This window comes from Amblyomma americanum, chromosome 9, assembly GCF_052857255.1.
Source record: "Amblyomma americanum isolate KBUSLIRL-KWMA chromosome 9, ASM5285725v1, whole genome shotgun sequence".
Lineage (NCBI taxonomy): Eukaryota > Metazoa > Arthropoda > Arachnida > Ixodida > Ixodidae > Amblyomma > Amblyomma americanum.
The window spans coordinates 105818912-105846436 of NC_135505.1; the positions used below are offsets into that span (position 1 = coordinate 105818912).

General features: G+C 47.3%; 1 protein-coding gene across 4 annotated transcripts; it reads left to right on the forward strand.

The window, feature by feature from the left end:
• The first annotated feature begins 1441 nt into the window (after window positions 1-1441).
• LOC144103961 (b(0,+)-type amino acid transporter 1-like) lies at window positions 1442-27450 on the forward strand. 4 transcript variants are annotated; one of them, XM_077636703.1, is made up of 8 exons: window positions 1442-1574; window positions 3433-3510; window positions 8559-8741; window positions 9982-10083; window positions 12153-12413; window positions 14872-14997; window positions 17218-17314; window positions 22559-27450. In XM_077636703.1, exons 3-8 carry the CDS (start codon window positions 8600-8602, stop codon window positions 23559-23561), a joined length of 1731 nt encoding a protein of 576 aa, XP_077492829.1. In that variant the 5' UTR covers window positions 1442-1574; window positions 3433-3510; window positions 8559-8599; the 3' UTR covers window positions 23562-27450. The 4 variants fall into 4 exon arrangements, with proteins under 4 accessions (XP_077492829.1, XP_077492832.1, XP_077492830.1 ...); XM_077636706.1 differs by lacking the exon at window positions 12153-12413; XM_077636704.1 differs by lacking the exon at window positions 3433-3510.
• Window positions 27451-27525: the final 75 nt, after the last annotated feature.

Sequence of the window (27525 nt, forward strand, 5' to 3'; positions counted from 1 at the left end):
CACACTGGTAGGTGGCAGTCAATGGTTCATCGCGAGAGGTTGGCCACCAAATGGACGCTGCGGCCTATTCTACCACCCTCTACCTGTGAATAGAAAGGCCAAAGGTCAAAGGCAAAGCGGTGCGACACAGTGGTGCACCTTATATAATACGGCCTATAGCCAGGCTTGACCTCTTGCTCACATGAAGGCCAACCGGCAACGCACGGCGAAATCAGCTTTACCTGGCGTATTGAAGCTTTCGCTTCAAAACCGTCGTGATTTGCATCCAAGCATCGCGCGGAGTTCCTTCTTAACTGTAAGGCGGACTCAATTCGAGCGAGTGAGTTTGGATGGGCCAAGATCCGGAACGCATAAACGCAGCATGGGTGACACGAGAACAAAGATAGACAAAAATGAAAGTCGAGGACGTTAATCAAGCCTCCAATACTCATTCTATGAGGGCGGATTGGTCACTGGGAAGCAGACAATTTCCTCACGCTGTAATGCGCTCCGGATTTTCTGTCTTGTGGTATTTTCTCGTGCTGCTGCCCTCATCTGCTGACGGATTTCATGCCGTTTCAAGTCATCCTTAGCGTAGAGGACGGTGCCTTTACTATTGCTAAGTTACTTCCTTTCAGATCAGCAGTAATTTAGGCAACCCTCAGGTCACGTGCTTTGGTGGTGTAGTTGCCAGCGGGAATATCACAGTACCATGGCCACTAATAATCTGTCACATCTCTGCCCTGATGCTATCGGTAAGAAAAAATTAGTGGCCAGGAATAACCAACGAACGCTCAGCCAACGAGCATAATGCGAGCTTGACCATTCTGTAAGCGGTCCAGTTGCGCGTTTGATTTTGCGTCCAAATACAGTGCAACCTAATATGTCTTTATTACTGTCTCAAAGTACTCAGCTTACAGCTTCGGTAAGTGCAACTGCAAGTCATTGTCATACTCTATAACCCCAGCTCGTAAAAAAAAATTACAATCTGCTGGCTGGTCTAAAGTCGAACTTTTAAATAAAGCGTTCCCGACCTTCATACCACCAGCCATTCGTTTACAAAAATATGGCCCCTTCTTTTTTCTTTATTTTAATTAGAAACTCACACCACGTGTGCAGTTACCAGCCCCAAAGCTCCAGTTCCATGGCAGCTTGCTACCTGCTGGGCATGGATAGGGGATAGAAAAACACCTATCTCAAAAATAAGAATACAAAAAATCGAAATTCATCGCACAATAGGTTTGCGCACAGGCATCGCCCAGCACTCCTCTTCCACATTCGCCCTCACTTCAACACAGCTGCCACTTCCGATGCAGTCGTGCTTCTTTGTTTTGGATAAAAAAATTCCATACTGCGCGCCATGTTTAACTTGCCCAGGGAGACAAGTAAGAAAAAGCGAGTAAAAGAAAAAGAACCAAACATCCCACGTCCTTCACCGAGCAGCGAAACTCAGTGTGAAGGGAGCTCACAATTCTCAGTAGTTAACCACATGCTCGAGTTCAGAAATGCCGCGCTTCTACACAGCTCTACGATGCCAGGAATGCTGAAGCGGTAGCAACTTTAAGTCCCCGCTCAGCAACCGCCTACGTTATCTGGTAAAGTGTGCCATCAGGTTCCTTTTTCTTTAACTTAGTTTTCCATCTGAATTTCTTGCCCCAACACCAAAAAATAACAAACCTCTACATAGACAACTGTCGCATTGCTCCAGATAATAAATGCGGCAAAACGGCATGATTCGGTCCCGAGGAACTGGTGTTAAAGTTTGTGAGGGTTTATTTTATTAAATACCACGGTTGTTTTGTTTCAAAAGCTCTTCATCATGAACAACCTGACTACGCCCGCTGCAGGGTGCACGGGTCTGTCCCATGTTTCTCCAATTAGCCCAGTCCTGTGCCAGCTGTGACCACCCTATCTCCGCTAACTTCTTGATTTCATCCGCCCACTTAACTCTCTTCCGCTCCCTGCAACGCTTGCTTTCTCTTGGAATCCACTCTGTTACCCTAAAGGATCATTAGTTATCTCGCCTTCGCGTTACATGCCCCACCCAAGCCGATTTACTCGTCTTGTTTTCGACTCGGATATCATTAACCCGCGTTTGTTCCCCTGACCCGCTCAGCCCTCTTCTTATCTCTTAACGTTACACCTATCATTTCCTTTCCATAGCTCGCTGCGTTGTCTTGAACTTGAGTTGAACTCTTTTCTTTAGCCTCCACGTTTCTGCCCCTTAGGCGAGTGCCGCTAAGACAGAAAGTTTATATTCTTTTGTCCGAACTAAAATGTACTTACCCACTGCATATATATCTGATAAAAAATGTCACGCAAAGCTTGTGAAAGTCCATCAATTCATTTTCGTGCTGCGCTTTCTCCACGCAGAGCAGTGGGGTCAAAAACACTTTGGGAAAGCTGTCACTGAAGTTACACGAGCTTTTGATGGCAGTGCCTGTCTAGACGCCGTAGCAATTTTAATTAGTTCACGGCAATTTTTGACTGTAGACATGTGGTTCTAACCCGGGGAGAACTCCAGTGGAACGAGCTTTGGGGAGATACTACACTTGTCGCTATCGGCGGTGCAGAATCGTAGGTATCGCGCTTTAAAATCGGCTACTGTCGCGCAGGTTTCAGCCCGGTGTTTTGCTCCCCATGGTCACAAAACATTTTTAGGGTCACCTTGGAGCGATTTCAGGCGAACATTTTTCGCCCTCATAGAGAAGTGTGTGTAGATTCCGATTTTTCTGTTTTCGAGCCACACGACGTTTACGTAATTTGGATCCTACCTTTCTGCTGAACTAATTGGCCTGAAGATCAAGTATCGATTGAGAGACGGGAAGATTTTCTAATATTAGAGCTCAAGAGCAATTGAAAAGCCTGATAGCTTGACCTTGTGCCACTAAATTCAGACATCCGTATTAGACTTCAAAGGTAACTTGCAGAAACTCAAGTCACATTGGTGGACACGTAGCCAGTACAAGACCTCCCTTCAACTTTTTTTTATTTGTAACATTCTTTCAGGCACAGACGGTCTAGGATGACAGAGCAAAATGCAAATGCTCTCTGCCTGACGAGGGCCCTGTCACCCGTACAGTGCATAGAAATGTACAGAGGATTACAACATTATACAAGTGCTAATGCAATAACAAAAATTAGCATCCAACATAAAGTTTATTTGGTTTTCAAAACACGTATGTTTAAAGCTTTGATTTGCACAGTATGTGCGTTTTGAAGGCAATTTTGAACGTTTTGAGTGCTCTACATTCATGTGATATGTCAAGAAGAGGTGGGTGTGTATTTATAAAGTTGGGGATTAATTACGACAGTGTTTGTGTACCATAGCTCGTTCTTATAGCGGGTAGTCTAAAGAAGTTCTTTCGAAAGTTATACCGTGTAGTACTGGGCTGGCTCAATTTAGTTAACACTGAAGGATTTCCCATGATGTGGACTATTTCAAACTTCCAGAAAATGGGTACGTACAGTTGCCATCCGGAATAGAGCTCGCATGCGTTCCTGCAAAGCAACGCCTGCCTGGTTACCTGGGTATGCCCCTTTTGAGTATAACTTTAGCTTTTAGCCGTGCGCGATATGGTGTCCTTCTTTAGGTGCGCGGGTGCTCTTCTCCAGCTCTTATAGAATTTCAAGTTGGCACACTCGTCGAGTGTAGACGAAACCATGAACTCTAACAAGGTGCAAGATCGTATACCGACACCAGAAGCAACTTTCTCATAAGAATTGCGTAATGCAATCATAACAAATCAATGTATTTTATTCACTTTCTTCAAATGAAAAGTATGAAAACTGTGCTCACGGTCGCAGCCAAGTAATAGGAATGTCCATGCTATGAAAATCTACAGAAAAAGGCATCCTTCAAACAACAGAAAAATGCAGATCTTGCTTTGGATGCAAATTAAGTAACTTCCATAAATCTAAACTATAGACAAAAGCTAGCCAACAATTCACAGAGTGCCGAACAAGTGGAAAAGTTCTCACTAAGTCGGAAAGCCATTCAAGAGTGTTTTAGCGCGTAGATCATGACTGCATTTTAAGACTCAAATATTCAAGGTTATCTGCTAGTGAAGACAATGCTCAGCTTTTAAAAATTATAGTAATGTTTCATTTGTTCGCAGGAAATTTTGTGTGCTTAAGTGCACAAGAATTTTATTCCGAAATCTGGCGGGAAACTATTCTGTGTTCCCCGCACCATAAACTTTTTTGCCAGCGAGAAGATAGAAATCGCCAATCCTGATCTTTTCAGTGCAATGTAAACACTCATGAAATAAGGGCACGTCAAATGGATTGCTGTTGCTATTTAAGCCATGCATTGAGTGCGCCATTTTTGCATTCTGCAAATGATAGAAATGTAACAACTTAAATCATTTAGTCAAGGGTGTGCTGGAATGCTCTGCAAAGTAATTTTTCTTACTTTGAGCCTTTGCAAACTTCCTATTATGTCTAGGCCATTTTGCGACGCAATTAATTGTAGTACATTAAACATGGGCAATGTTGGGATTGTTTTCCTGCTATTGAATGCTGCATTTTTATGCGTGTTGCCAACAGTTGTCTGGAAACTTACTCGGTCGTTAGTATCGCCGAGGGGTTTGTTTATTAGCTCACAGCTACAAGCCAGCGAACAGCTGTCTTGCTGACGGTATCACCAACCGGCAGAAATGCGCGCCACGATAGCTTCCAGGCTGTTTCTGGGAGCAGCTGCGAAAACGCAGCTGTTGTTGCAAGCGCTATTGCTAACAATGAAGATAGATACTCGTCCATACTGGTGTCAAGACTAGCAACAGGCACTGAGTTATTTTGTTGTCATGACGTACTTCAGGCTGGCCGCGGGTGGCTAAGCTCAAACTAAAACAAATGCATGTTGTCAACAAGGAAATAGCGCAAAAGACAACCACGTGACGCGACAACACAAGCGTCTCAGGTCCTTGTCTTTGGCGCAGTTTCCATCACTCTACTTCATGGAGGAGGAGGAAGGTGAAAGGCAGGGAGGTTAACCGGAAGAATAACCGGTTTGCTTTTCTTCACGGGGGCAAGAGGTGAGGGAATAAAAAATGACCGAGAAAAAAGACTAGCAGGATATTGAAGTCACTAATGCAAGCTCAGCAAGCGTTCGGCAAACCAACAGCCTATCGTGCAAGCCAGGAGTTCTCAAGGTTATCCTAACTATTATTTCTGTAGTCCTTGCGGGGATGAACGTGAAGCCCGAAGAACTGATGGGGTTCCCTGAGCCGTCCGTTTAGCCGTGCACCCGGTTTGCATGGTGCTCATGGAAATATTCTAGAGTAACTTGTTTCAGTTCTATCGGGGATAAATCGATCTTCTTCCTGATGCCAGGTACTGAAAGAAGCACACGGGGATTGTGCAGGCTCCAAAGTAGCGAGGACGGTCTAGAGGCGGGTGTAAACTGGGACGCCAGAATGGCGCGATGTGCATCAATGGCGTTTGTGAACGATGCACGCGGCGTGGTAATATGAAGACTGGCATGCTGGTGAGAGGGAACCCGGGGAGATGTGTCGAAAATGTGGCCTCAGTGCGTGAACTGTTAGGTAGGTAAGGATTGGATGCTCCAGGCCGATGAGTACAGTTACGACCGTAGAAACACATTTCGGCCATCTTAGGCAGGTCCGGAGAGCTTGAGGTGGATGCTTTGTAGGCTTTGTATGTTGTTTTTTCGAATGTTTCCAATTACAGAGAAGCTGTACCAAAGAAATTCCGTGAATAAAGCGTTGTGCACCTCCACTGTCGACCGCACCCACGCTCCCCATTACTTTCCCCGACGAAAGGCGCGAATGTGAGCAACCGCTGCAGTCATAGACCAACTAGCCCGTCAAAAATCTCTACTGGATAACTGCGTGTTAACGCAAATACGAACTCGAATACATGATCTTGTCGCGACACGTTGGTAATTGGAACGACCCATTTCGAACTGAAGGCTGTGTCGTATACAGCTGGCAGTAAAGCTCCGTCCATTTTCAGAACAGCCACACAGAACTTCGCCTCGAAAAAAAGTAGTCCGTTGTTAAAACGTTATCTTTTCAGCTAAACGAGAAGCTAACCACAAGAAAAAATAGAATCCCCAGAATTTTGATGCCTGGTTTGTTCATTATAGTCAAATATTAAAAAGCTGATTTTGTCTACAGCTGTAATTAGCCATCGGAGCAACACAGGACTGAGCCCGCTGACAGTGACCGTGTTACCAGTTGCGGTTTTAAGGCGTAAGCTTTACTTGTCCATTGGGCGAAAATCCGTGTGTGCGCATGTGTGCGTGTGCGCGCGCACGCGCGCGTGTGTGTGTGTGTGTGAGCGTGTGCGTGTGTGTGCGACATTCGATGGTACACATAAAAGATGTCCTCATGCAATCTTGCAGGTAGCGGTTAAATTCATGATTGTTCGCGTGATGTTGCTCGGGACAACCTGGATCGCAGAAGTCCCAGACTCTTAAGGCTCTTAAGGCTGCTTACGTATGAGACGACGTAAGCCTGCCCGCTCACTTTGTGAACGCTGGCGCAGCGAGCTGCGGCGTTGTACCAAATGTCATGCAGCTGGCAGTTCTACCTCTGCATCACTGTACGTAGCCGCCGCCGTGACTCCACCGCACCTCTTTTTATCTGAGGTCTTATTTAGCGAAGGTAGTGGCCGCGTTACCACGGCCTGCGCTTCGCCTATCGGATATAACGCGGCAGCTAATGGGCTATTGTAATTTGTCTTTGCACTATAGGTATTTTTCTAGATAAAATTCATAGCTCTCTTGGGGTCCTCATGCCACTCCTGGCGCCATGGTGCTGTGGTTAAGCGGTGCGTAACTGTCCTGGAAAGGCAGGTGCTGCCACTGGTGGTATTTATGCGATCCAGGTTGTCCCGAGCAACCTCGCATGAACAATGATTAATTTGTGCTTGTTTCTTTGTTGTTTGGCGTAGTGACACTCGATGGCACTGAAAAAAGGGGGTCCTCATGAAACCTGGCAGGGGGCGATTTAATTAACGATTGGTCGCTCGAGATTGCTCTGGCCGACCTGGATCGCACACGTGCACCGGTCATGCCATGGTAGCAGCGTAACGCTTAACCCCTGCGCCACTGTCAATTTAGATATGTAGGCGTTATAATACTCCAGTAGCTATCGGGTCATACCCTTTAGGCGGAGCGCAGGCCGCGGTACGGCGGCGACTACTTTCACGAAGTCACCGCACAGATTAGAAGGGGTGCGGCGGCGTCGTGGCTGCGGCTACGTACCATGCAGAGGTTGACTTGCAGCTGCATGGCATCGGGTTGCATCACGCCGCAGCGCGTGGTGACTGCGTTCACAAACTGAGCGGGAAAGCTGACGCCTTATCATTCATAAGGAGTCTTAACATTAAAATGGGTGGAGCAAATGGGACATCACATCAAAGACGGGACTAGCGCAATCTTCCCGCCTTCTTTCATGTAAATGTCCCATTTGCGCAACCCATTTTAACGCTACAATGAAGCAACTTGGCCAAATATTAATCTTGCTAACGACTCTTAGGTGTCTTCATAGATTGTTTATACTTGTGTCCTACTATAAACGCGTTATTTTTATTTTGCCATTCCGTTTAATGTGAGGCGTTTTGTATCCATAGCTACATTTTACTCTAGCATTTCAAGCCTTCCAGCTTGGCGGCGCCGCCACGTGATAGCGTCATTGGTCATGTGGTGCGTGGTTGGTCACATGCATAGAGCTCAACCACGGGAGAGGTGGGGAGAGAGTGAATCACGTCCAGGGACGAAGATGAAGAAGAAGCGCCCAGCGAAACGGAGCGGCGGAAGACTGACTTTTCAATTCGACTGAACGAGTTCCACTCAGCCAGCTGTAGCCACTGAGTCACTCCAGGTTTAACCAGAAATAAACCACAGCCATTATTTTTAAATGCTTACTCACTGTGGTAAAGGGTTCCTTGGTTATAAAACGCTGGCAATATGGAGACTGTAACTTATGATAATTTTAGCGCTTTCCTTAAAACTGGAATGAGCTGTTTCTCTGTAACTGTATAGGTTATTCTTTTCTCAAATGAATATAAGTGTCCAAGCACTCTTTCCTTCTGGTATAGAGTTATGACAGCTTAGGGGTTGTGCGTAGCGGGAGCCCTTTGTCAGACGAAAAAGTGATACCTCCATCTGGCGACCAGGGGACAAAGTTCACGGATCTCATTTGTAATGAAGTCTAATGGCGCCACATGAACTGACGCTATAAATATCCTTCATGAAACGGATCTGAAATGCGCTCTTCTTCTTCCCATAAAAAGCGCTTATATGACACGGATGCGACATAAAAGCATTTAGCGACCCGGAAAGAGAGGAGAAGAGTCACTCGATAGGAAAATTCGACGACAAAAAAAGAAAAGAAGATCCTGGGAACGTTATTTGAGTCCCTAAATGTCAGTTTTTATATGTGTATATGAAAGAATACATGGCCAGGTAAAGCGTAATGAATAAATTTCATTGCTAGAATTATGAAACTGAGCGAAAGGACATCAAAGCCAGATATGTTTGTGATAGCGGAGCAGCAACGGGTGTATGATGTTATCACTGATGTTTATTTTTGGGCCTATTTTTCTTGCAGTCACTGCCCAAGTCTGCCGCACAAGAGGCGTCCGGTAGGTTATGGCGGCGCAAGCGGAAGACATCACGACGAATCACGAACGCGCAAAGGACACGATCACAAATGCACTTGACACTAAAATCCGCTTGAAGAGGCAACTTGGCTGGGTGGGCGCCACTGCTTTCGTCCTTGGAAGCTGTATCGGTACGTTAAGCGTATCCACTCTGACTACTGAGCAGGAAATACGGGAAGTGTGTTGGGAAGTTTAGTTTCCTGATACACAATGTTGAAACTTGATTAAAATGGCGCTATCTTTTCTTTTCTGTCACTGCAGGGAGTTCAGTGAAAGCTGGTTGTGTTGTAACGCATGGGAGGCACCGATACCATCATTATAAACTGCTGGGGCCGGCTATTGGATACGCACATGGCAGGATCGCAAGAAATAATTTCACTCTACCAGAATAATATTCACGCTGTGCAATATTTTGTGTTACAACGCCAAATTTGGATTGAAAGATGCAGAAAGGAAAATTACCTCACAAAATTTAAATGGAGACAGCATACTGGCGCCTTCTACATCTTTGCTGGAATGGAGATGCGAAAACTGTATGCCTTAAGGCATATATTTAGTAAATATGGGGGGGGGGGTGATAAAAAAATTTGAGTCTTGATTTCAGGCCATCTAATGAACAAAAAACTAGACATCTTGCAGAACAAATAGCTTACTTAAGGAAGTTCAGCCTTGTAATACTTTATCAAAGCGTACAAATTTATTCGCATTGCCGACTTTGACATCTGCGATGTGTTATTTTAGGAATAAGATTGTCCATATACATTTCACAGTATCAGGACAGGTAAGGTCTCCAAGAAGTAAAAACTGTAAAAGGTTGATGATTTGCGCTGTAAGCTAGACATTAAGAAAAGCAAGAGGGCAGGAAAGATGACATTCCTGAGAGATTAAGTGCTTGAACAATTGATTGGAGTAAGGCGTCTGTCTGATAACAGCACTTTGGACCACAGCAACTGCCTTCATCTTAGCCAGACAAACACAAGCGAACTAGTCGAAACGTTGGGCAGCGAACGGTCTCATATTTACCGTCATTTTTTCAAGTTCTTGCTTTGAGACATGAAATAGGTTGCATACGGTAAATGACAACAGAGGACAGCGAAATAAATATATTTTTACGCAACATCGACAAAACCCAACAACATGGATTAATATTTATCAAGATGTGGTGCTAGTCCCATGATGCTTCATGTTAATTTGTTGCGAAATAAATATATTTTTACGCAACATCGACAAAGCCCAACAACATGAATTAATATTTATCAAGGTGTGGTGCTAGTAGCATGAACTTCAAGTTAATTTGTTTCACATTTTATTTCATTCCTGTAGACTTCTAAAATACTTCAAACTCACAATTTTTTTTAATTTTTTTGCAAGGCTCTGGCATCTTCGTGACTCCGAGCTCAATATTTCGCAATTCCGGATCTGTCGGGATGGCGCTCTTGATATGGAGCTTGAGCGGAGCAATATCTATAATGGGTAAGTATCTGATTTTAATGAGAACCTAGAAGCTCCATAGCTGTGTCGCGTTGCGATAAGACTTCGTCAGTGAATAACATCAACATTAGCTTCAAACTAAAGGCTTCCAGTCTGGCAGAGGACGATCATTGTGAACAGAAGCAGAGGTCCGTTCACAGCTGGGTAGAGGCCTCTCCCAGGGACCTCCTTAGGCGCCAGCTGCGGCCTTATCATTCAAGGGAATTTTCTATGCTCGTCACTCGAATCATCCCCGGCCACCTTTGATTTTTTTTTCTGTTGGTACCCACACCGACACCCTGCGATAACATTGGGTCGTTGCTCTAAGCATTACATGTTCTTCCCATGGCTTTTTCTTCTTTTTACTCAAGTTAATTAACAAATAAATCAATGAATTCTGCTACCAATGTAAAATGTCGTAGAGTTCGTAATGGGAAGTTTTAAGCATTTCCTGCTGCGTGGAGACCACAGCCACAGTGCAGCATATGTAACAGTCGCGTTATTATCTATTTGGGCAGAAAATGAAGCTCGTTTGTTATTTTCCAAATTATTTTGCAGTTATAAGAATTTGCATGGCCACAATTCGCCCTTCTTGCAAGTGCTATTTGCCATGGGTAGTAAGGCACGCACGCAAACTTTCTATAGCTCCTCAACTTTTACACTCATCGTATGCTCCAAGAAAGAGCATGACCGAATATCTCCCAAAACATACAGCAAGATTATGCCAAGATATTTCTTCTCTTCTTCAAGCATCTGTCGAAAGGTACCGTCTGCAGCCCAGTCCAAGAGTTATGGCTTTGGTTGCCTGAAATGGTGTAGTTTCCACTTCAGGAGCAGGGAAAGTGTTCCAACATGTAAACGCCGCAGGCTGACACAAACCGCGGCGGGAGCGAGAAACTTTTATATTTCTAACGGGGCCGAATTCCTGCATGTAAATTCTGCTCTAATAATGGAGTAATTGCTCATTGGCATCCACCCGAGCGCAGCTATACGGCTGCAAAGGAAAGCTATACAGCTTTCTCAGAAACTTCGCAGTTAAAGAATAATTCGTCCTGGTCCGGGGTTCGAACCCGGGACCGCCGCTTAACTGGAGCAGTCGCCCTACCAACTGAGCTAACCGGGCCGGCAAGCTTATGCTATGGCGAGAGCGAATTGATCAATAACTCTTTTGATCAATAATTTTTCTTTAACTACGAGGTGTCTGAGAAAGCTGTGTAGCTTTCCTTGCTAGCAGTATGGCTGCGTTCGGGGAGATGCCAATGAGTAATTACTCCGCCTTAGGGGATTCCCCTAAAACATTTGACCAAATTCTGCTCTAAGCTTACTTCTGCAACAGTTTTTCGTCAGTTTCTCAGAATAAAAAAGGCAATTTTCGAAACCGGTAGCAGGATATGTGTCCTTGACCTCGGACTAATGTAGTTGACATAAGCCAGAACTTTTTCAGGGAAGTATATTTCACTCAAGCGCACAACACAAGCACTGCAGCCGCATCAAGTTTAAAACCTTCGAGAAATAGGTCCTGGTCACACTCCTTGGAGGCTAGCTTGGACATCAGTCTACGGTCAACACCGGAGGAGCTGGCAGGCAGCAGCTGTATCGACTTCGATCCTGGAGCGGCCAAAAATAGCTAGTGTAGTCTGTGTACCATGTTGGGGATGACAGAAAAAATAAATAAACAAACAAACCACTTTATGGCCGTGAGAGGAATTCAAACCAACGCTGGCGCGAACAGATTGGTTTCGCTGGCCACAGCATTAGGAAGCTACGCCATCATCGCAGTCGAACATCCCGCGTATTTCACGGCCAGTCTCTCACGCTGTGCTTTGGATGTCGATGAGTTGATGATCTTCCATCCGTGCGCAGTGTATCCAGAACACGCCGCTATCGCATTTTCTTGTTAAGGTGACTTAAGCGCCCCCCCCCCCCCCCCGCCCCCCAAAAAAAAAAACTTTTTGCAATAAGTTCTACCGATGCCAACCGATGCCAAAGCGAACAACTAACATCCATTCGAAGGTCGGTATCGGTCCGCAACATTAAAGCTTAGGATTAGTTCTGGATGCTGGCTTCTGCAGGAGGTCTCTGCTACGCCGAACTAGCGGCCGTGTTACCAGCGTGCGGAGGCGACTACGCTTATGTTATGGCCGCTGGCAAACACCTGGGCCGGGCGGGCGACCTGACCGCCTTCATGTGCGCCTGGAGCTTCGTACTTCTCTCGGACCCCCTGGGCTGCGCCACCCAAGGCGTGACCTTCTCCACGTACGCGCTGAGCGTCGTCTACAAGGACTGCTCGCCTCCGTACGCCGTCAGTGCCATGGTGGGAGTCGTATTTACGTGTAAGCGTTTCAGATAATTGCGCCATCTTTCGAGTTTTTTGGCACCTTTTACAATGAACGTTTTAGCGGTACCTTCCTTCAGGGTGCACAGCATCAGCCTGTTTGCTTTAAGGCGTCACTGAAAGCAAGGCATTTACAATGCAACCATTCTGTTCCACTGTTCCTTTTTTCAGTCCATGTAATTGGAGGTAGTAAAGCGACACCGCTATCATCGCAATGCTTGAGCCAGTTGTGAGGATGAAGCTCAGGGATAGCCCTCGTTAAAATGAATTGCAAAGTGAAAAGAAGATAAAAATAGAATGCGATCAAAAATCGGATCACTTGCAGCCCACTGGAAAGCTAAACAAGGCCCTTGCCTTGAAACGATTGATTTCATAGTCGTTTCATTCGTACCTGTTTAATTGGTCGCTTTAACTAATAACGACCTCTTTGAAAGATGACGTCATGCTGGGCGTGACAGGAACACCTTCCTTGTGCTAGTTCCATAAACGCGCCTTCACTCATACCGCACTAGTTTTTCGCCAGGAACGCCAACGAATATCGGCCGGAGCTCGACGACGCGCTTTACATCAGGAGATTCTTTTTCCCTACTTCAGCCTCACTAAAGAACCTCTGCAATGGATCTGCGACAAACTGAAGGGTCATGGTCCCTGCGGCGTGGCTGGACTGAATGTGGCTGTGGTTAGGTGGGGCGTGCCAGTGATTGGTCGTTCACTTCCCCATATCCCGTTGGCGTCGTCACGTTTGAGCTCTCGGCCAAATGGAACGAAAATTAAAGATCGTTACAGAACACCGGGCCAGCTTGTTGAGCACGTGGAACTACGAGGCGGCACACACTGCGATTATGTGACCCGGGTCGGTGTGAATGTTGAGGTGTCTGATGGGGCGCTGTCTGCTGGAAAGAGCAGCGCGCCTGACTGCCTCAGTTCTTCGCCGCAAAGAATATTAATAAAGCGTGTATATTTTGCACCATTAGCCACAAGAGGGATTTTACCAGGTGTAAATGACATCGCAAAGTGTAGACCTAAACACTTTCGCGTTTTTCTACTGCAGTGCTCAGGTAGGCAGGTGAGTGCTGCTCAGGTGGGCAGTGGTATAAGAGAAGTCAGGCTGATGATGATGATGACGATGATGAGAAGATGCATTGACATCCTGCCAAAGGCTGTAAGGTATCACCCCTTAAACACTGCAAGTGATCTAGAAGTTTCATGTAGGAGAATTAATAATTAATGATTAATTGTCTGGCATAGTTCAAAGAAGAACTAGTAGCAGCGGTAGTATAACTGGAAGCAGTGAACCAGCAGCTTTATTTCTCTCAACTCTAGCTTTTGTGCCTATGTAAACAAGTAACGCAGGAATGCTTTCTTTTCCTCTGGCGGAGGCGCTATTTGAACATTTGAGTCGTATACCAGAGGCAGACTTTTAAACAACGTGTTTAGCTTTGAGTCATGAAGTCACACGCCACAGCTAGCAAAGATAACACCAGAAAGAAATCGGGAAAGGGTCGTTAAAAAACAGGGTCTCTGATCTTCAGGGTCGTCAGATTGTCGAAATTCTCAGAATTCAGAAATTTTCAAAGTTTACAACCCTGAAGCAATTTTAGAAAGAACAGATACGGAAATTTCGTAAACTCTATAGTCTTATATGCAGTTTTAAAAAAACGACGCCCTAATATTAAGCAGCAGGTACGTGCGCATTTATGGCAGCCCTGGAGTTATGGACCGTGCTCGGCACATTACAAGCTGCACCGCGTCCGACATATGTCTTATTACACCGACCAGTTAGTGGCTCATTTGCCGTTTCCACTTTGGTGTAAGTGGTGGTAGTCTAAGCAGATCACGTGACAAGACGCAGCAATCCCGAAGCGCTTGTAGCAGCTTCTTATTCTTTGTGGCTGAGAGAGGAGGTCGCGCATGACACCCATAATATTGTGCACAGTTAAACCATCTCACAATATTACGACATTCAGAGTGCATGTGTGTCTATTTCACAGGCCACAGCGTGGCTTACATCATACTGAACAATATCCTCCAAAAAGAGGACGTGGTTCAAATGTTGGAAATAACTCTTGAATAAATGGATAACATGAACGAGCAAATATTTTCTGTGTCTTATAAACTGTATCTATTTTACTTCGATTAGAACAGAGCATAAAAACGAAATTTCTTAATTCAATCACAGAAATAAACCGTGATAGCAGCGCTGAAATAACGCAGCGCTAAGTATTGTCTTAAATTAACTTTTATTCCAGTGCTCCTAACTAGATCTCTAATAATCACAATAATAATTCTCAAGTTAAAACTGATTAGGATACTTGTGAGCTGGTACCACAATTTTAACGCGAAAACATTAAAATGGCACAAGTCCGCAGAATGGTAGAAAGTAAGCAGAAGCGATATCATTCACGAAAGAAATCTGCGTTATAGGTACGGTGAACTAAAACCTCGCTCGATTCCAGGCTTGGGAACTGCCCTTAACTGCATTTCCAACAAATCGTCGGCTTGGGCGCAAGAGATGCTCTCTGCCATTAAGTGCTTGATACTCCTGTCCATTGTCATCACGGCAGCGGTTTACTTTGCCAACGGTAAGTTCTTACCTCCCGTTACCTGACATTTGTCTGCTTTTTTTCTGTGCTGCACACATTTATCCTTCCCAGCTTTCACACGAAAGTTCTCGTGGCAGTAAATTGGTGATAATTATTTTCTAGCCATGGAAGGAAAACTATGTATCGTCGATAGAGTACTGCGTTATTCAAAAAAAGCAAGCTACCACACGTTCTTTAAGCACTGCAGTAATGTTTTCGGAAAGAATGGCATTAGCAGGCTTCTAAATAATCGCGGTGATCATTGTCAGTTTTAAACGTTTTTTTTCCGCTCTGGGTTACACCATTTATGAAATACTGGAAGGAGATCACCACAATTTCTCTCATATAAAGCAAGTGCAACTCGCGCAGCTTGACGTGTTTAATTTCGTCATGATTATATCTGAAGTGACCTTGAAGATACAATATAAAATTATCAACAAAGGGAGGATCACTGTATCAGCTTTTCTCGAGGAAAGCCCAAAGCTTCGAAGTTTGAGATGGCTGCACCTCTTTTCGTTCTGCGCACTCTTTTACAGTTATGAATGAATTAGCGGAAAGGAGGCACATTGATGTGCTTCCAAGATTATACTGTGTTTGACTAGAGGTCAACCTTACAGAGTCAGCTGAAGTGCATGGAACTGTGTTCACACGCAAATAACACCGCCGCCAAGAAAAAAAAGCCCCTCTCGTTCACCTTCTGATGCACGAGTGTGTTATCTGAGTTGGGCCGTGTGAACACGTACAACCTACGTACAGTGTGAGGTCGTGTGATTAAACTGCTGTGCTATCTTTGTGACACTGTGAAGATGTAGTAGGCACGTAAAGGCGACGACGTCAGTTTTGTGGCGTAGAATAAGCTGGAAATTTGTAGCCACTTTTAACGTACCCCAAATACGTTGTCTTGTGCGCAAACAATTTCGGTTCGGCGTTTTGTGCTAATGCTTGTAGCCCTGAATGCTGTATGTTTGCCGCACGGTGTGAGTAGTTATTATATAAAGTCGTAGCTTCATGGCAGCTGCTTTCCCTTGTAGTAACCACATCATGAAAAACGTTAAAAAAAGACTCGTGCATAAGCGCGATTAGTCATTTTCTTATGTCTGCGAGCTGAGCAGTCGTGACCGCCAGCAAACTATGACCAAAGTAGAAAGCAGTCGAGGGCTGCTCTACCGTGCAAACACGTGAGAGATTTCGGCCCTCGGTTTGCTTATTCCAGGTGTGACTTTCACAGTGCTTCTACTTTTCAGTAGGACAGAGTACAGATACTGTGCCCCTACTGTCAAGGGGTGCTTGTAGAACAATCTTGGCTGGAATCATGCAACTCAGCTTACGGGAGGCACCTCAGTGAAAGTATAGCGCAGAAGCTGCGACACACCAGGTTTAAAGCGAGCCGCGAAAAAGACATAACATGTGAAAGAAAAATATTTAGACTTGCCGCCGCCTCACGCTGCGGTACATCGTTAAGAGTTAGTTTGTACCCTGCGGTTCAAATGCCGCTTATGGCTCACGTTCAGACATTTTCTCATTATTAACATGTGGGGAAAGTGGTGCTTGCGGTCCTTCGTCAACAAAGGAGAGTTCCAGCAATGCCACGAAGTGTACTTTTCTCATTTAGCTCGGGTATAGTGTTTGGCATAAAATGTAAGTGGTGACAAAAGAGCACTTTTATTGAGCAATGTTTTGAAGAAACGCTTGAATACTTTCCACACAGGCATTATAAAAAAACTGGCATTCGAGTTCAGCTAAAGAACTGAAAATAGCGTCATTAAAAGAATAAAATCGTCGTGCCGTGAACAACGTCTCGGCTAACATATCTAGTTACGAAGTGCGCAGTTCCTAGCTTTCAGGGTGCAGCCCCTTTACGGTGTTCTAGATATTCAAAAAGCACTATCTTCAGGACTACTTTGCCAACATTTACTCTTCCCATTTTCCATTTCTGTATGCTTCGCTGAGCAATGTAGAAAAATTTTACGAAAAGAAAATTTTCTTGTTCCCTTTTCATTTTCACAAGGCTGTTCACGCTGCTTCTTAAGCAAGATATGCTTGTTACGTACTGACTATTGTCTTCGCCACCAGAGTCTCCACTAATGTCTCATAGGTATATTCAGATCTACCGGAGCCTAAGGGAGCGAATAAATTAAGTTAGATGAGACGTGCTTAGAGCTTTACCGATGAGACCTTCCACATAATGAAGAAAGTGAACGCGCACTCGTTACAACGTAGGTGGCAGCCAGCTACAACCTCCGCTCTTCTCCACTCACGTTACGACGACTGGCATCGTGGACGCCTTCTACGGAGCCCTGCTGTCTTTCTCTGGATGGTAAATGGGTGCTTTTACGACCATTACAAGCCTAAGAATGGATATGGAATAATCTAGTGCCTAAACATGTAAAGAAAGACGGTTCCTTACTGCTCTTCTAATGATTATCAACGCAGAGCGCCTTCTAAAACCCTTGATGAGAAAATGCTTTCGAGCAGTTTAGCTTGCTTTGAGAGAAGGCGCCCATGAAAGCCTAGGTACACACAACAACTAGGCATACCTTTCCCTCTGCTTCAACGGAATGCGTTTTCAGCCCTAAACAGCAGTATAAGCTCGGTACACTCCGTCTTTGACAGTGTCCTAAACCGCTGCCCCCTCGCAAAGGGTACCACGAAAGTCGGTTAAACCGACTGGACTGGCCCATGCAGCTCCCGAGAATACAGTTAACGAGAGGCTTGAAAGATACGTTATACGTGGTAGCAAAGCCGGGCTGAGGGCAAAAAAAAAAGTGAGGGACTCTGGCAAGGCGAGCAGAAAATTAGCAACATAAAATTGTGCTTAACAGTATGGTGGTTATATCGATGGGGAATTTCTTTTTGAACATTTTATATTCCGCACTGCAGTATAAGGTATCCTTGGTTTATTGAAGCATTCCTAATTTTCTGGCAAGTGGTGTGCTCCTCTGACTCAGAGCTTTGAGCAATCTGATGATTAAAAGAAATGTCAGTTATTTTGATGCCCCCAGATAATTTGTGAATACTAGCAAGATTTCCTCACAATTAATTCTGGCCACTCAATGTCAGGAAACTGATAGCAATTAGACACCTTACATTTAGGGTTGCTGCGTTAAATATATAAGTCCTTTCGAGCAAATTTCATATTGTAGCAAACTGGCGACGACGATGTGAGGCACTATGTCACGAGTCGAAGACGGACGAAGGCGACGAAGATCTCTTGCTAGGTCTGCTTGACGCTGCTCGCAGCTATCCAGGCTGCTGGTATATGTCTCCCTGTAAATACCTGTAAATATATTCTTTCCCGCTGCATATTTGGTGGAGGTGCGGGGTCTGCAATTGACGTGATCTCACGTCTGGAGACAAGGCCAAATGATTCTTTCAGCCAATCAATTGTTTAAGTGAATGAGGGACTTCCTTTAAACTTTATTGTTTCCTTAAAAAGGTATTAAGTGCTTCAGGTTCTTCATGCAAAGGAAACAGCTTTCTGATATGCGTCAGATAGAGTGGACTTCCTGTTTATAGCGGTGCGCCACCTAGCTGAAAATAACAGCAGTCATGAAAAATTTATTGAAGAGCCAATTTAAGCCAAAACTTGCCCGTCTAAGTAAAATGACTCAAGGGTAAACGTGTGCAAATACACATACACATGGGACTGTGTATGCGATGCCGGGGATTATTTCCTTTTTTAGTAAGTCCTTCACTAGCACTGATTCACTCCTGAGCTTGTGGGCTGGCGCATGTGCAATCTGCATGTCGTAGCCGTCTTGAACACGCGCCAACGCTTTACTCATGTCATCAAAGTATGCAATCACAGCCCTCTTCTGGTAGCAGGAAGGCTGGCTGGCAGGCTGGCTGGCTGATTGGCAGGCAGGCAGGCAGGCAGGCAGGCAGGCAGGCAGGCAGGCAGGCAGGCAGGCAGGCAGGCAGGCAGGCAGGCAGGCAGGCAGGCAGGCAGGCAGGCAGGCAGGCAGGCAGGCAGGCAGGCAGGCAGGCAGGCAGGCAGGCAGGCAGGCAGGCAGGCAGGCAGGCAGGCAGGCAGGCAGGCAGGCAGGCAGGCAGGCAGGCAGGCAGGCAGGCAGGCAGGCAGGCAGGCAGGCAGGCAGGCAGGCAGGCAGGCAGGCAGGCAGGCAGGCAGGCAGGCAGGCAGGCAGGCAGGCAGGCAGGCAGGCAGGCAGGCAGGCAGGCAGGCAGGCAGGCAGGCAGGCAGGCAGGCAGGCAGGCAGGCAGGCAGGCAGGCAGGCAGGCAGGCAGGCAGGCAGGCAGGCAGGCAGGCAGGCAGGCAGGCAGGCAGGCAGGCAGGCAGGCAGGCAGGCAGGCAGGCAGGCAGGCAGGCAGGCAGGCAGGCAGGCAGGCAGGCAGGCAGGCAGGCAGGCAGGCAGGCAGGCAGGCAGGCAGGCAGGCAGGCAGGCAGGCAGGCAGGCAGGCAGGCAGGCAGGCAGGCAGGCAGGCAGGCAGGCAGGCAGGCAGGCAGGCAGGCAGGCAGGCAGGCAGGCAGGCAGGCAGGCAGGCAGGCAGGCAGGCAGGCAGGCAGGCAGGCAGGCAGGCAGGCAGGCAGGCAGGCAGGCAGGCAGGCAGGCAGGCAGGCAGGCAGGCAGGCAGGCAGGCAGGCAGGCAGGCAGGCAGGCAGGCAGGCAGGCAGGCAGGCAGGCAGGCAGGCAGGCAGGCAGGCAGGCAGGCAGGCAGGCAGGCAGGCAGGCAGGCAGGCAGGCAGGCAGGCAGGCAGGCAGGCAGGCAGGCAGGCAGGCAGGCAGGCAGGCAGGCAGGCAGGCAGGCAGGCAGGCAGGCAGGCAGGCAGGCAGGCAGGCAGGCAGGCAGGCAGGCAGGCAGGCAGGCAGGCAGGCAGGCAGGCAGGCAGGCAGGCAGGCAGGCAGGCAGGCAGGCAGGCAGGCAGGCAGGCAGGCAGGCAGGCAGGCAGGCAGGCAGGCAGGCAGGCAGGCAGGCAGGCAGGCAGGCAGGCAGGCAGGCAGGCAGGCAGGCAGGCAGGCAGGCAGGCAGGCAGGCAGGCAGGCAGGCAGGCAGGCAGGCAGGCAGGCAGGCAGGCAGGCAGGCAGGCAGGCAGGCAGGCAGGCAGGCAGGCAGGCAGGCAGGCAGGCAGGCAGGCAGGCAGGCAGGCAGGCAGGCAGGCAGGCAGGCAGGCAGGCAGGCAGGCAGGCAGGCAGGCAGGCAGGCAGGCAGGCAGGCAGGCAGGCAGGCAGGCAGGCAGGCAGGCAGGCAGGCAGGCAGGCAGGCAGGCAGGCAGGCAGGCAGGCAGGCAGGCAGGCAGGCAGGCAGGCAGGCAGGCAGGCAGGCAGGCAGGCAGGCAGGCAGGCAGGCAGGCAGGCAGGCAGGCAGGCAGGCAGGCAGGCAGGCAGGCAGGCAGGCAGGCAGGCAGGCAGGCAGGCAGGCAGGCAGGCAGGCAGGCAGGCAGGCAGGCAGGCAGGCAGGCAGGCAGGCAGGCAGGCAGGCAGGCAGGCAGGCAGGCAGGCAGGCAGGCAGGCAGGCAGGCAGGCAGGCAGGCAGGCAGGCAGGCAGGCAGGCAGGCAGGCAGGCAGGCAGGCAGGCAGGCAGGCAGGCAGGCAGGCAGGCAGGCAGGCAGGCAGGCAGGCAGGCAGGCAGGCAGGCAGGCAGGCAGGCAGGCAGGCAGGCAGGCAGGCAGGCAGGCAGGCAGGCAGGCAGGCAGGCAGGCAGGCAGGCAGGCAGGCAGGCAGGCAGGCAGGCAGGCAGGCAGGCAGGCAGGCAGGCAGGCAGGCAGGCAGGCAGGCAGGCAGGCAGGCAGGCAGGCAGGCAGGCAGGCAGGCAGGCAGGCAGGCAGGCAGGCAGGCAGGCAGGCAGGCAGGCAGGCAGGCAGGCAGGCAGGCAGGCAGGCAGGCAGGCAGGCAGGCAGGCAGGCAGGCTGCCTGTGAGATGAGCAACCTCGCCTGTGCAACTAAAGTATGTAGTAGTAGAATCGAGATGAATACGAGTCGAATATTTTTATTAATTTGCGCTACTTCTGTGAGTGTTCATACTAAACCAACAATCGCACGAAAGAGTTAACTGCTATGGCTGCACTGCGGTAGTGTGCTGCAACTTACTGAGGTAGAGCAGTAGCAATCAAATGGCGCCATACTTATTACATTAGGGGCAAGCAGCACAAACACAGTATATTGCTTCAACAACCGTCCTTTGGCATTTGTTACCGAATAACCCTTTGGTGTGATGACACCACCTAATAAAATAACGTGGATTAGCTCAGCTAATCGAGGACATACAAAGCGAAAGATGTTGGAGTTCACTGTGTTCATTGGCGTTGGCGTTGACAATGTTCCAGACAGCGATGGCTTTGAGCAAAGGAATTGTGCATATATGACCCCCTGGATATGCGAACGCCTCATTCGTGCTTTGATACATGTGGCGGTGGTGAGAGAGGGAGATGTGGCCTGAATGCATTAGCGCTGACAACGCTGTGGCTGACAGGCAGCTCTGCAGCAATAGCTAGGCCTCAGCGTTCATTTGGTGATCAATCTCTCGGGAACAACCATTAACTGCATGCTACCTTCCAGGGTGGCAGGGAGGGCGCACTGCCTATCCAGTGTGCGGAACACAATCAAAGCAGGTTTTTGCAGTTAGACACCAACGCCACGTGCATGAAAGCGAGATTGAGGTCTCCACGGACCCACGCAGCTGGCTGTGAGCCTTTCCTTTCATGAAAAGGAACAGCATTTGCAAAGTCGTCAACGCCAATGAACTCCATAAACGCCGTCTTTTCACTTCTTTGGTTTTTGAGGACTGGAGAAGGCACAGTAAGCGCCTCGCATATCTACGAGGACACCTGAACCGCGCAATAATGGAAGGAATAAAGGAGGGAGGGAAAGAAGAAAGAGAAAACTGAAAATTGAAAGTTGGATTTTGAGGAAAGGGGTGGCGCTGCACAGCGGCGGGACACCTGTGCCTCGATGCTGCTAGTGGCGCATGCGCAGTATAGTGAATAGGGAGCGAGAGAGAAACAGGTGACGAAGTCGGCGGCGGCTACCTGCGCCGTGCGTGACGTCACTAGTGCTCCGACATACGCCGTCTCGCGCGAAGCGTGGTGTTGACTAGCGTAGTGAAGCTTTTCGCTTCAAAACTAGTACATAGCTTTAGTAGATGAGCGAGCCGAGTAGTACGTACATATAAGCCATGGTCTCCGAAATAGTCCAAGACAGTGTTTCGTGAACCTCCTTGGGCCTTTCCGTGTCGTCTATCTTGGAGGCCATGTCTGAGCATTTTGTATGCCGTCATAGAAATTTACCGCGTCTTGGCGTTGAATCCTTGGCGTCTTGGCGGCAGCATGCTGTGCAGCTTCGGGGTGGGCCGCAGATTTTGGGCAGTTGTCGCATTGTCAAATAAGGTGTCTCATTTGAATTTTTCGCAAGTCATTCGAAACTATACAGGAACTGGAGAACATATTCATAAAAATTCTTTCAAACAAATTTTTACCTGCGCTATTTTATTCGTTAGACTAATCGAATGCGACAATATTCGTCCAGCTATTTCACAATTTGAATATCGGCACACCATTAATTAGAGGTAGTAACAGATTAAAACTCTTTCTCTTCTTGTGTCCTAGGAAATACATCAACATTGTTGCCGAAGAGATGCGGGACCCAGCGAAGGATCTTCAGCGGGCACTTATGGCCGGTGTGCTTTTCACTACCTTCATATACATCTTGGTGAACCTCTCCTACGCTGTGGTGCTGGACTTCGGCATCCTCACCAGCACCGAAGCCATCGCCTCTGCTTTTGCCCAGAAGACTTGGGGCGACATTGCCTATTCCGCTGTTCCAATTGCTGTGTCCATCAGCGTCTTTGGAATGCTCTGCTCGAGTTTCTTCACTGCACCCCGGTTAACATTGGCCGCAGCAAGGAGAGGTCACTTGCCTCGCTTCCTTTCACTCGTCACCATCGAGTCCCACATTCCACTAACGTGCGTCTTCTGCAAGGGTCTTCTCTCAGTTATTTTTCTTTTTTTCGGGACTCTGGAAGTGCTGATCCAGGCTTCAGTGTTTGTGGAGACTCTGTGGGACGCCATTGTCGTTCTTTCCCTCCTCGTACTTCGATTCACAATGAAGGACAGAGGAGCATCGTACAAGGCACCCCTTGTAGTTGTTCTTCTCAAGCTAGTGAGCTCTGTCGCTCTAGTTATCATACCGCTAGTCGAGCACGTGAATTACTATCAGTACGTAATTATTCTAGGTGTTCACGTTGTTGGTGCGTTGTACTATGGGGTGTTTGTCGCTGCAAGCTTAGATTGCCGAGCATCACATATGGTGACACACTTCTTTCAGAAGTTCCTCCTGTCTGCTCCATGCCTCGATGAGCTCGCGTTCATGCTCCAGGAGAGCGAGTGTCCTGAGTTGAACACGCTTACTGCACAAGGTGACGCAAATACGCAGTCATACGGTTCACTTAAGCCTAGCGGTTCAGTGCTTACTGCGATTTACGCACGCAGGGATTCGCCGAGTTTGTCTAAACGGCATCGTTACCGGGATACTTCCGCGCAAGCTTCTGACACGCCAGTGCAGATAGGTGGGACATGTGCGAGTGCCAGTTCGATATCCTCACGGTTTTAGCCTTCAAGGCTGACATCGTGGCAAGAGCTTCATTTTTAGCATGATGGCGCTCTCCCCTTGTTAGGGGTTGGTCCCGTACGTAAAAGTAAATAAAGAGTGGTATCCTGATAAAAAAGGCGACAACCTATGCTGCATTGTTATTAGTATGTTGCTGCAAAATAGTAGTCTCCATTGGTCACGCGCGGACAATATATGTCGGTTTGATTTGACAAGGTCGTACGCTTTTGACTCTAGTGCGTATCCTCATGTGGTAAGCAGATATCTGTATAGAAATGCACACTTCACATCAATGTCAGTCGGGGCAGTGAACTCTTCATCAGAGGGTGCACATGCAGGTACCTGAATGCTGCTGATTACATTGTATTGTGCTGAAAGTCAGGCACGAAGCCCCTGTGTGAGAGGTTGATGTAAAGAGCTGGTTTGCTTGAAAATATCTGTTTTTTGCGAACAATTTTTTTTTTGCTAGTCAGCATCACTCTTCAGGAGAAATCCAGCGGTGTGCACAGCCTTCCATTCAGCGTTTATAATAGGTCATATTCAAAATTTTTTTTAAATTTAAATTCCTGAAAGGCAATTAAACTTTTTATTCTATATCCAAAGAAACGCTGCTGTTGGGCCGTATCTATATATGAGCTAAATATTGTGGCATATGAAAAAGGTTCCTAAAAGTGAACATGTAGATTTCTGTTTCATTAAATGAGCACAGCTTGGCAGCGATGTTGTAAATCGGAATACAGCTATGATGTGTAACTTACAGGGTGGTATACAATGTTATGTAATTCGTTTGATCGTAGCAGTTAGGCCTCTTATATATTGAGACCCTTGCAGCCCACCAGAACCTTATTAGTTTTTATACATTCGAAAACGCCATTCGCAATGCCGCTGCAGCGCAAGTAATTCTTCGGCCCCGCGCGAGGGGAACCGGAATCACGTGACCAGAGAGAGCGGTGGTCACCACTATCAGCATGCCATCACACAGCGATGAGAGTGTCACGTGCACTCTGCCCGCTCGGCTGTCTCACCCATTACGCGGCTACAATAATACGTGAAATCCGCGCCATTGTGTTACTCACTCTAAGGTGTGGTACCCACTCACTCTGGTCATGTGGTTGCGATTTTACTCTTGTGGTGCGCGGTATTTGCATTCTAGAAAGTCTAAAAACTGATAAGGATGCTACTTCCCGTCACCAAATAACCTTTTATTAAATAAGGTGCCTAACTGTACAATCTAAATTGCGATGCAAAATTATAGTTAGCCATCCCGCTAGTTAACACGCCACAGCTGTATTCTGATGCACGTCCTCGCTGAGAATGCTGAGCCAAAGAGAACGCTCTTCTAACTGTAAAAGCTTATTTCTAAAAATTGCTGAAAGATCGTGTGAGAGGCGCAACACCCTGTAGAATGTACTGCAGTACATAAGGTTGGCAATTTCACCTACTCTTCTTTTTCGAATTTTTCAACGACTCTTTTTCACGTTTCTTAGTGAACACGTCAGCAGCGATACTGAATGAGTATCTCGATGTCCGAGCGGGGGTGCCTTGCTTTAAAATACGAAGACCTTGCGCACCTCATCGAAGCTACGCAGAGCACCGTGCTTCGCTTTTGTTCGCGCTGCGAGGCTACAGAGGCCAAGGTTATTGAACATGACTTACAGCGGAGCTTTAAAAAAACAATTTTTTCTACTACAACATCTCCACATTCAAGAAAGCTCTTTTCGCATATAGCACAGGTCATTCATTCGTGTTGTACATAGGTCGCACATGAACTGTTCCCTTCAACCAATAACATATAATCTTGCAGTTCTGAACAAATATGTTAATCAGTTTGTTGATATTAACAGGTTGCCTAAAAGATGTTCGAAAAATGTGTTCTTGTGATACAAATACTGGGACAGTGTGAATATATTGAGACAACATCTTCCAATCAGTGTGCTGTTTTTATATCAGTTGGTTTCAAACTGCGAGTACTGTTTTATTTCTTTTGAAATGCATTTGCGCTTTTGTTTTGTTAATAAGACTTTTGAAATTGTGCCTATACTGCTGTGATAGGTTGGGGCAGTCACTTCATGAAGCTGCTGGTAGCAGCAGCTTTTGCGGCTGCTCCATCCTTGCATACCTTGTGGAAAGAAAAATAAAATATGATATGATTTGACTTGATCTGATTTGATTTCACAGTGTGTTCTGTTGCCCTGGTGAACTTCAAGATGTATAGCTCGAAAGAGGGCGATTGTCGAAGGCAGCAAGGTCGGGCTTTCATGTGCAGATATCTTTTCACGCACCGAAGCTTACCACTGTCATTGTAACGAGACAAAACTGCGCGCTACACCAGTGTTTGCCACTCAGTCCAAGTTCTCAGTTACAACACTGCTTACAACCTGTTCACGGAATCAAAAATGCAGCAGCTTACAAGCCGTTTATTACCGAAACATTTTAAATATTTTGCCAAGAACGTTACACTTTACAAATATTAATCAATTCATTACGAAATTCAATAAAAATGTAATTAATTCCACGTGATCAATTACGTTTATCGCGTTACGTACATGTCTAACTGGTGTGTATTGCTGAAAACTAGCAGCAGCGTGTGTACGGATATCTAGTGTTCCTCGCTGACCCTGTAGTACCGACACCCAGTCCATTTTTGCAGCAGTGTGCAGGGATGCAGAGCAAAATGTTCGTGTGGTCTCTCGGCACCAAATTTGGTGAGGCTGCTAACTGGTCGGAACCTTCGTGGCACTGGCCGGCATTTTTCCGACCTGTGGAAGTTTAGGCTGGTTTCTGTGAAGATAGAGAATTTATAAGCTCCTCTACCAAACCAACACAAAAATTTCACAAACCTCACCAGGTTATTTTCGCGCTGGCAGCAGATGCGGAAACGCGAGGACGAGCTGCTGATTCTCAGCACCTCGCCGCAGCCACTTCGCGGCGCTATTGCAGCAGTGCATTGTTCTTGGAAGATCCTTGTTAAGACTCATTGTGCGCACACTTTTGCAATAAAGTCGTCAAGTGGAGAAGGCAGTTGATTGTGTTCTGCCTGTGGCCTATCTCGCCAACTTTCGGCGGTAGTCCAACACATCAAATGCTTGTAGAACTGCGCATATGTAAAAAAAATACTGATGAAATTTCTCATGTTAGAATGCTCTACACCGATTCCGTCTTACTGCAGCTGCAGGGCCAGAATTCTGGTGGATTTTTCAGTCTCGCTTCCACCAGAGCATAGCAATGTGCATCTGGGTGCTTGTAGCAGCCTGTGAGAAACGTTCATTGTTTTCCTGTGGAAGTTTGAATGTAAGCAAATGATAAAGAATATCTGTACAATAATCGGGCAATGGTATGCCCTGCTCTGTTTAGCTGTAAATATTGTACTGTTGTAAGGAGTGAAAACGTGGAATAAATCTGCAGCCCTTCTCTTTTTACCGTGAGCTGGTCTGGTTGGCCTTTAAAAATACTGCGCTTATAATATGCGCACTTTGACAACGAATAATGTGGTCCACAAAGAGGACTAGCAGCTAAATCGAGAAGAAATAAATAAAAACTCGCTGCAGGACAACCGGTTTGTGGGCACATTCGGACTGGTGTCGGCAGTCAGATGAAGATATCACGTCATTGAATAAAACATTTTGCAGCACCTAAGCACTACGGGCATTCGAACGAAGCTTTTGTGCCGCCCGCCAACTCGTTACCCACAGCGAGAGCCCGAACAGCGCCTTGAATCAGGGCTCCAGTGCGCCAGCAGCCGTCGAAATTAGAGGGCCCGAGGGGTGGCGATGGCGACGTGGTTGCGTGACGAAATATAGCGGCGACCATGTTTTTGGTGTTCAAAAGTGTATAACAACATTTATGCTTATAGTATATGTGCATTCTTTTTCATAGTAACCAGTGGGGCGAATTATACGACTTTACTGCGAATAAAATGATCAGTGAACGACACAGTTTACTCCTTTATTAGCGTCCATGTTTTTTG